The 9,659-nt window shown below is 37.6% G+C and overlaps 2 protein-coding genes across 3 annotated transcripts; one reads left to right on the forward strand and one right to left on the reverse strand.

Moving 5' to 3' along the window:
• The first annotated feature begins 283 nt into the window (after positions 1-283).
• On the forward strand, positions 284-4,640 carry LOC105180195 (ethylene-responsive transcription factor RAP2-7). Of its 2 annotated transcripts, XM_011103856.2 has the most exons (9): positions 284-1,235; positions 1,670-1,695; positions 1,861-1,891; positions 1,982-2,069; positions 2,142-2,287; positions 2,641-2,720; positions 2,828-2,958; positions 3,544-3,642; positions 4,382-4,640. In XM_011103856.2, exons 1-9 carry the CDS (start codon positions 709-711, stop codon positions 4,553-4,555), a joined length of 1,302 nt encoding a protein of 433 aa, XP_011102158.1. In that variant the 5' UTR covers positions 284-708; the 3' UTR covers positions 4,556-4,640. The 2 variants fall into 2 exon arrangements, with proteins under 2 accessions (XP_011102158.1, XP_011102159.1); XM_011103857.2 differs by lacking the exon at positions 3,544-3,642 and having other exon boundaries at positions 285-1,235.
• Positions 4,641-5,552: 912 nt separating this feature from the next.
• Positions 5,553-9,642, reverse strand: LOC105180196. The gene is made up of 5 exons (XM_011103859.2): positions 9,556-9,642; positions 8,421-8,568; positions 7,278-8,214; positions 6,448-6,558; positions 5,553-6,326 (listed from the first exon to the last, which is right to left on the reverse strand). The coding sequence occupies exons 3-5, from the start codon at positions 7,981-7,983 to the stop codon at positions 5,701-5,703; spliced, it is 1,443 nt and encodes a 480-aa protein (XP_011102161.2). The 5' UTR covers positions 7,984-8,214; positions 8,421-8,568; positions 9,556-9,642; the 3' UTR covers positions 5,553-5,700.
• Between the last annotated feature and the right edge of the window lie 17 nt (positions 9,643-9,659).

Genomic DNA, 9,659 nt, shown 5'->3' on the forward strand with positions numbered 1-9,659 from the left:
AAACTACGTACGACAACGACTAATTTATTATATGCATACAAAAATAACATGTCACAACAACTAGTATTTTTAAAGATAAACCCCGATTTAAGTTAATTCACAATTAATGTCGATTGCTTAATGTGAATTTATCATAAATTTTTTAATTTATTAATCAAATCGATGTATTATAATATATATTTATCTTAAAAATAAATAGTTAATTCATTGAATTTAAATTGGAATTTTGGTTTGCAATTTCTATCTCTATAATTGTATGTTGTTGTGCTTCATCTTTGTTGTGCAAAAGCGATGAGTGTATGACTGCAGACATATAACCAATTTCCAGTCCTAAAATTGCAACTCCTCTGACTCTCCTTCTCACACACACGCACTGAAAACCCTTCTTCTTCTCTCTCTGTCTCCTATAGGCACAGCCAATGTATATATACCCACCACAACCCACCTGAATTCTCTCATTTTTTCTGGATTTTGGTAACTGGGTTTGGGTGTCTGTGCTTCAATTCATGGAGATGTATAGCTAAAAGGTATGTATGTGTGTAGATACACAAATTCTGCGGTGGCATGGCGCTTTATCTCTCTCTACTCTTCATTTCCATCATGTGACTTAGTTCTATCACGATAAAACTTGTCTGCAACTGCCCACCTGGTAGTGTGTGTGTAGACGTGGAGCTGTTTTTGGGGCAGAAACACGCTGTGGAGAGTGAAATGTTGGATCTGAACGTTGATGCCGGATTGTCAGTGGAATCCGCTTCCTGCGAGGATGAAAATGATCGGAAGGTTACCAATACCGGCGACGCCGATTCTGTAACTTCCACCACCACCAACAATAATGTCGCCTTCGCCGCCGACGAGCTTGACTCCAACAGCTCCACCCGAAGAAGCGCCGTCCCTACTCTCAATTTCTCCATCCTCCACCGCAACGTGATCGATATTGACCATGACGTGAATAACGGAGTCGCCCGTAACATGACTGAATTGCAGCTTTTTCCGGTGGGTGCTTCGTGTTCGCTCCCGGCCATGGATAGGGCTAACTATTGGTTGAATTTATCGGCGATGGAGGTTTCCGGCGGTGGAGGGGCAGAATTGGGGATTTTCAAGGCACAAGTGCCGCCTAATAATCAGTTGCAGAAGCCACCAGCAAAGAAGAGTAGGCGTGGGCCGCGCTCTCGGAGCTCGCAGTATCGAGGGGTTACCTTCTATCGGAGAACAGGAAGATGGGAGTCGCATATCTGGTCTGTCTATGCTTACACATACATACAGAAAAGGAATATACTCGATTTGTGTTGCATGCATGATATGTTGTTTTAGAGTTCTTTTTTGGCTAGACAAAATGATTTATGCACTGTGCTACAGTATTTGTACTTTTTGCAGGCAACATACATGTCGTTAGTGTTTAAGAAAGGTTTTTCTCACATCTAGCCCCTACAAATTTGTACATATTCCCTCGGTCCCAGTTTCTTGATTAAATCTTGTGGCATTTTGTCATTAATTTTGAGATTTAATTAGCATGAAATCGTGTACTGTTATAGTTCATGCGTTAGGGGTTGAATATCAATAAGCAAGCTATTTATAGATAGAATCATTTGGTGGGTGAATTTAGATGGTACTGTGTACATGTGGTCCTTTTGTGTTGTAACTTTTAACTGAACTCTGTGTTTGTGTGCAGGGATTGTGGCAAACAAGTCTATTTGGGTAAGAACACTGAGCAATATCCCTGAATGATTAAATAATTGACTACTTATCTCTTCCATTTTCTGTTTTTTGTGGTCTTCCATAATGAAGTTGGATATACTTCTGCCGACTTTTTTGTTGTAATTAGGCGTTTGCTTTACTATTTGGTTTTGGTTTCTTTTTCAGGGGGATTTGACACAGCTCATGCTGCAGCTAGGTAAGAATATGGCTTGCAAGCAGATATTTGGAATCTTGTAATTGTGAGTTCCTGGAAGTATGTCTGAGTGCTTTTATATTTATTTATCAGAGCATATGATCGTGCTGCAGTCAAGTTCCGTGGAGTTGATGCGGACATCAATTTCAACATAACCGATTATGAGGAGGACATGAAACAGGTTCGCAATTGTAGATTGGTCCTAACACTTTGTTTCAAGTTCAATGAACCTTACTCAATTGATGGTTTGCAGATGAAGAACTTGACAAAAGAAGAATTTGTTCAAATTCTTCGCCGGCAAAACACTGGATTCTCTCGAGGAAGCTCAAAGTACAGAGGCGTAAGCCTGCACAAATATGGACTGCGGGAAGCACATATGGGTCAATTCCTTGGGGAAAAGTAAGAATACATTTGGAAATTCTCACAAATCATTTAATTTGTTAAAATCAAGAACTGTTAATTTCATGCATTTTACTTAGTAATCTGAAATCCCATTGTTCGTTTTCAGCACTGGTTGGCATTTGCTTTATCGGTTTGGAATTTAATTCTAGAATAGCTGATTAAATGGAGAATGGGAACCCTACGATCTATAAGATTTTAGTGGTGTATTACAGGGTGTTGCATCGGGGATTATATAGAGGCGAAAAATGCTGCAAAGTATTTTGCAATCAAATATAAATGATGTGATACTAATATCTATTTCTTTGGTTGGCTCTAAATCTACCAGCATTGGCTTCCTTTTTCTGATATAGGGATCATGATAAAGCAGCTGTTACCAACTTTATGCCTGGTAATTACAAGGGAGAGATAAATAGAATTTCGACAGATGGAGGTTTGTGATAAGTTTATTTTCCGTTGCCCATGCTTATCCCTGTCCTCAATTTATGTTGGACAGCACAGGCAGCTGACTTATTTAGTTGGATTTATGAATTTATCCAGGTAGTGGAAGGAATCTTGATCTCAACCTTGGAATTTCTTTAGCTTCAGATGGTCCACAGAGGAATGGTACGACCAATAACTTGCACTTCGCCTATGCATCTTATGAATTGCCTGATGGGAAGAGAGTAAAGGTACTCCTATCTTTCCATTGTAAGCTTGAACGTACTCTAGTGTTTTAACAATCTCCTGGTAACCTTTCAATGTTGAGATTCATTCTTAATTTCATACATTGAGGGCTTTCCTTAAGCCAACACCATCTGATCATGGTTCATAGATATCTGCTGTGGCCATTGCTTATTAGGATATTGTCAGGCAATACAAAGCAGAATATATTATAGGACGCTTCACACATTCTAAAAGAATAGTAAAATTGTACAAAAAATATAAATAAACAAATTACTCATTCATTGAGAAAGAACCATTGCATCAAACAATGATAAAGGTATACATGTTAATACCAAATTTATGTGCGCAGAAAAAAGTTCATACTAATGTTATACCAGAAAACATTCATTGTATAACTATCCACTTAGTCAAATTAGAAAGTAGTTCCCCAGGACATATTAACTTCATTTTTAGATATAACATTCGCTAAAAGTCCACATACAATCGGACATTATAGGCGATATAATCTGATAAGATCATATGCATAGTATCGACAATATAATCCGATATTAATGGATAGTATTGGTGGTAATACTTCACCAATATGACAGGTTGAAGCGTCCTCTGCTTCTTCTCATGGGCTAGTAATAACCACCAGGTATGCTCCAATTGGAGCTGGCATATTTTATGGTATCTCACCAAACAGTGAGGTAGGTATTCTTTCTATGCTCTTACGTACCAACTTTAGACCGCAGCCAATTTGATGACTGCCTGTAAAGAACAATCAATCATCGAGGTTGCTAAGCCATCTTGATTCAGATTCTTAGGGTACTTAAGTCAATGAATCAAATGAATTGGACAGTTCCATTTGTCGTACTTAGACTTGCACTTGTAGAGCTTTTGAGCGTTTTGGTTTTTGAAATTACATAATTTCCTTAAAAAAAAAAAATCAACCTTTCAATGTATCATTTGCCCCATTATCTGGACGTATCCTTCTCCATATATCCGGCCCTCCCGAAGTTGCCCCTTTGTGCCTAGAAATCATGTCACTTGATTAATGATATTACCAATGCCAGTTGTGAACATTTAATATTCTTCTTGTGTACCGAATTTCATTTCGTTTCTTTGTCATATTAAATATTAACATGCTACAAGCAAGTTCTTGTCAACACGAGCCAGTGAGGTGTTTTCCTTGTGCAATGTTCTCGTTTATGACAAGCAAGTTCTTGTCAGGGAACTTTCAATATCATTTATGAAAATATTGAACTTTATTGTGCAATGTTCTCGTCACATTCATCAATGAGAGAGAAGAAGATATTTCTCTTCTCGCATGCAATTTCAACTCCTTGACGAAAGACTACTCTTTAGAGGAAATGCCACGTCAAACATGAAAGATATGTGATTTTAATTCCACCATTAGGAATAACAATTTATTTTCTACATCTGCAGGAAAGACCAACAGGAACGAGAACTGAAGCTATTCATTTGCCTGGATTCTCAAGCTGGCCGTGGCAAAGGCAAATCCATGGTTTAGTCGACACTGCACCACTTTTGTCTTCTGCAGCATCATCAAGATTCTCTTCCACTACCTCTCCCTACTCAAAAACTCCACCATCTCATTGACGTCTACACCACAATTTCCACCAACTGCTTTTCCCACGGCCTTCATTGACTCTCCAATTACAGCCCCTGAGGCAACATCACAGCAGCCTTACTACTTTTAGTCTTAAAAGATTTGGCTACTGAAAGAAACCAGTAATCAGCATTGATATGGATTTACATCTCTCGTCAGTCATACATATATAATACAAAAAACAGATTGAACATATTGTATGATGTATAGATTGGTATAGTTCTCACTAGACATAATATCCATGAATATTCAGCATATCTCCTCCCCCTTGAAATGTTTGCATTATTCACACAACAAATGTTGTTTAGATTCCTACTTCTATTATAAGTTGGATAGCTGTTTCTATCCTGTTGCGAACTTGTGCTTATAATGGCCACATGCAAAACTCTTGATGCTGTAACATTAGCATGATCTTATCTACTTTAATCTGTGGAAATTTGGTAAGTTAACTGGACACTAGTTGTGATGTTTGCAATTAAGTAGTTTCTGTTGGAGGCATTTCATGCATATTTGCTAGTTTAGCAGCTTTATTTTCTTGTCGCGTATTAGTTCAAAAACACATTAGGACACATATCAGTACTTTTGGTGGATTTGGACCCAAAACTTTATAGTTGTAAGATATTCGGTCTTAGGTATGATAGGATCCCGTTTACCTGCCACCTAAATAACAAGAATTCTATTATTGCCGAACAGATTTGTCAAACAAAGCCATGATGCCAGAGTCATCCCATTTTGAACTTATAACTAAATGTCCTGGTGTGCCAAAATCTGATCAGACATGTACTGGAAGATACTTAGTCCTTAATTGTGCAGCCTAATTCTTTTACATTGGTCCAAGTCTCCAGGACTATGAATCCAAATATAATAAAGATGATTGTTATCATTCCAGTTCATACTTTACCTATTATCCTCATTGATTCTGCAAAATGTACTTAACCAATGTTTTTTATGCACATCAAGTCACGTGCGACACTTATCACTTATGCGTACATGTGTAGAGAGAGATTGAGGGGCAAATTTATAAATGACAACCTAGAGGTCCATTGGTTAGATAGGAACGACCTTCAATCTCGTCCTCAAACTACATAGGCAATGAGTTATACAAAGGAGAGTTTCATAACCATACTCATGATGATTACAACCCAAATACCTTGGTGTATATATCACCTGAACTGAACATTAAATCCCCATAACCAGGAAAATAGTTGTTGACTCCAAATCTCTCATTTCTTTGAGGATTCCTCATGCACATTTCACCTCTATGTTGAACCTCATCCAAACTCTGCCAGTAGCAATTGGTATTGGAAATGCGTCCATTTGAAGATTTCAGCTGTGACATTTGTGCCAAGCAGCATGCATCATAGTCTTGCACTTGATCAACCAGTCTTGAAGGTAGACCGTATATATCATCTAGGCCAGAGAAGCAATTCTCCTCCATATGACTAGTATAACTTGGTTCCTGTTGAACAGATGGAGTCTGTTGCACAAACACATGAGAAAATTTCGAGTCTTGGCATGCAGATGTTGATTGTTTCATCAAAGGCCAAAGTCTGGATTCATCCTCAAATGTGCTTAGTCGCCCAGTGCCAGCTTGCCTCCTATCAAAGCCTGGGCTTTTTAACCTGTTTGTCGGTTTACCTTTAACACAACTTAATATGGCAGGGTCTAAGATGTCAACAGCACCAAAGCTGCAGCCAAATCCTGTTGAAGGAGGTCGAAGCAAAGTGTTGGGTGAAGATGAAGCATTAACCAAGCAACTACCTGCTAATAATAAGAGGGGAAAATAAAAGAAATGTCCATCAACAATGACAAAACAAGAATAGTAAAATAGATTAAAGCCACAAACTGTAGATGGAGGAATGCGAGGATCGAGAGCACAAACCTGATGAGGGACGGGCTAAGCAGTCAGTTCTGTCACATGTAGAAAAACCAGGAGGTGGATCTCTTGAAGGCACTGAAAAACCAGGTGGGCCCAAACATTGAGCTCTAGTTACTTTAAGAAGAGATAACAAGACAAAGACACAAAGAAAATGAGTTAATAAGTCGTTTAGAGAAAGATACAGCCAGTCATAAACTAATCTGAGAACAAAGAGCAAATTCCAATTACAAATTTCAATAAAATTTCATGTAACAATAGTCATATTGCTCTTAAAAACCTCCTATCGGTACTCATATCCAGATTTTCTAGGGTATAAACATTCAGGTATTAGCTATGGAAACACAACCCACTCATATACATGCTTCACCTCTTTGACTGAAAGGGAGATACTGTTGCACATAGAAACAGTTGAATATCATAGCCCATAATTCTGGTCTTTTCCCATAAAAAACATCCATGAAAAAATGTTAAGCTAACTGGGATAACTCCAAGTGGGCATATCATCTCATAGTTCCAAGCTCAAAGTGTGAAAAAGCCACCAAATTAAAAAATCAAGAACCATACACATGGTTCGTATAGAAAACATATACAAAGATCATCAAGGACCAGAAAGAGAACAATAAGATTAATGAATATTAAGAATAAAGAATACAGGATGAAAATTAGGCCAAGATGGTTATTGGAAAAAATATAATGGTCAAACACCCATTAGCAAACCATTTTTACCTTTTTCATAAATGTCATAGTTCCAATAGATGTTGCGCCTTTGAATTTGAAAAGTTATAGACAATAAATTTAAAACAACCGTGAACTAAAAAATCTATTTCATATACCTGGGTATTGAGGCTTACACAAGTACTGCTCCTTGTTATGACCATAATGAGGAAGCATAGAACCCCTGTAACTTGCAAAAGCCTCTTGTTTCCCAACTGAATACCTTGCTTGGTCACCAGTCAGGGACTTCCAGGAAGAGTCAGTTTCACCAAGCAACTCGGGCAAACCATTAGGTAATGGCAAAGAATCTTCACATGAATCAAAGTCTATTGACAGGATATTAGAAATTATACTGCTCTCCACGGCATCGTAGGTAGAATTTTCTCCGCTATTGGTCAAGTTGTTGTCATCTATTCTTCGTAAATGTTCAACTATTTCTTCATCAGAAAAAGAGTTGGAACTCCTACATATTCTATCAGATTTAGTGGAATTTTGAAACTTCATATCCCTGCATGAATCATTTGATAGGCAATTCACAAACCTAATAGGTGAGGAAGCCTCATCCTCATGATTTTGTACTAGATTGTGATCCATCCTAAAATCATTTAGACTATGAGTCTTCTTGTGCAATAATGTGGGACCACCAGGATCCTCAGAAATATTTGCAGGATAATATGGATGATGAAAACAAGTGCTTTGACTCAAACCACAGGTGTCCTTCGACCCATGATTATCAAATGATAATATCTGTTCTCTGAGTGATTCATCTGGGATACTTTTAATTAATCCACTTCCTATGCAATTAGATGAGGAAACTTCAACCATGGTACTGACAGAATCTGGCTCCACGGCTTGTAAATCTGCATTACTTGTTCCTGACGATAATTGAGAAGATAGGTCTGAAAGCCACCTATCTTCAATAACAGAAGAATGAGACCCTCCAACATCTGCAAAAGTTGTCACTTTGTGGGGTACTGCAATACCTCCTTCGTTCTCTTTAGGAGGAACTGTGCCAGTTATGTCGCTGCCGTTGTTTACAGAACCATGAGTTGCATCCTGACAGTGACACCAGTGACAGTGATAATGTTTTAACAGAAGATAACCATGGAAACACAAACATGATAATGTAGAGATAAGTTCTTTGGTGGTATCTAAAGCCTAATACTGGCAATAATGATACAGTAAGTATTGTGATCATTCAAAATGTCTTCAACACTTTATCAATCTTAAAGCCAAGTAAGACTTCATAAGCTCGCACTTACCAATGTGACACTTGTATCACTTGCTTCGGTAGATTTGTCACTAAAAGGACAGGTACTACTATAAATATAATCAGCAGCAGGTGGCAAAACATTGCCAGATCGCTTTACCACATTGTTTGCAGCACCAACAATTTGTTGAACTCTACTCCTTTAAGATGAAAACAAAAAGGGAAAGGTAAAAAAGCAGCACCAGTAGATACAGCACTTAAACCAGCACATTAACTTCTAATACCTATATACCATTATGAATGTAAATTCAAAAAGTAGATACAGCACTTAAACCAGCACATTAACTTCTAATACCTATATACCATTATGAATGTAAATTCAAAAAATCTCACTCAGAATCCTTAACATAATTATAAACTAAATTAGACAATCTGATAACAGCAACCATGGAACAGATAAAATCAAAGTCAAGCCAAGTAAACGACATAAAGCAAATACGCTGAGCAGGAAAGCCTTTATAAGACATATCTTAAATAAGCTCCCAATGAAACAAGGAACAGTCTAACAGAAAACAGGCGAGGTAAAGAGGAACACCAATAATCAACAAAAGTGCAAGGTTCTCCAAAACTAATTCAAGTCGTGCATGATATGCATTTAAGCATTTCTCACTCTCAAGCTCTTACAAGTTCACAAGTATACATTTCCTCCAAGAAGAATTACCACACATGTCAATACTTTAAAGATAACGAGTGTCAGCAAACAGAAGTTACAACCCAAAGAAAGCATCTTCTGTGTCCTTCCCATGCAAATGCACTTTGCACAGATAAGGATCTACCACATGCAGCACATAATAGCATATCAATTAATAAGGTATGAATGCCATGATAAAGCACATACTCAGCATAAATTTAGTAGATATAAGTTTCCATCAATTTAGCTACAAAATTCTTCAATCGCATGTCTAAATTTCTTGTAGGAAAATCATACTTTGTAAGTCGATATAAGCGCACTCCTACAAATAGACCACATTTTTCTCTCTTTTTGGAACTAGAAGCTTGGGCGTTATGTGATGAGCACTTAACTCATCTGGATCTAAGAGAAGTTTGCTTTATTATGAGAGAAAGTAAGCATAACAGTGTGAAACTGGAATATTACAGAGGAATCAAACAAATGGTAAACATGATACCTTGTGTGTACTGCAGCAACCTCATCTTTTCCAAAACTATCTTCATCAGACCCAATGCTATGTAGATATAAACAAGCAGGATTGTTGCACGGCTGAAACCAATA

Source organism: Sesamum indicum, unplaced genomic scaffold (assembly GCF_000512975.1).
Source record: "Sesamum indicum cultivar Zhongzhi No. 13 unplaced genomic scaffold, S_indicum_v1.0 scaffold00390, whole genome shotgun sequence".
In the NCBI taxonomy this organism is placed as follows: domain Eukaryota; kingdom Viridiplantae; phylum Streptophyta; class Magnoliopsida; order Lamiales; family Pedaliaceae; genus Sesamum; species Sesamum indicum.

Coding starts and splice junctions, on each gene's coding strand:
- LOC105180195 (XM_011103856.2), top strand. CDS start 709: ATGTTGGATCTGAACGTTGATGCCGGATTGTCAGTGGAATCCGCTTCC. Junction 2,070..2,141: donor ATGAGGAGGACATGAAACAG/GTTCGCAATTGT, acceptor GATGGTTTGCAG/ATGAAGAACTTGACAAAAGA. Junction 2,721..2,827: donor TAGAATTTCGACAGATGGAG/GTTTGTGATAAG, acceptor GAATTTATCCAG/GTAGTGGAAGGAATCTTGAT.
- LOC105180196 (XM_011103859.2), bottom strand. CDS start 7,983: ATGGTTGAAGTTTCCTCATCTAATTGCATAGGAAGTGGATTAATTAAA. Junction 6,559..7,277: donor GTGTAAGCCTCAATACCCAG/GTATATGAAATA, acceptor CTCTTCTTAAAG/TAACTAGAGCTCAATGTTTG. Junction 6,327..6,447: donor CTTAGCCCGTCCCTCATCAG/GTTTGTGCTCTC, acceptor TATTATTAGCAG/GTAGTTGCTTGGTTAATGCT.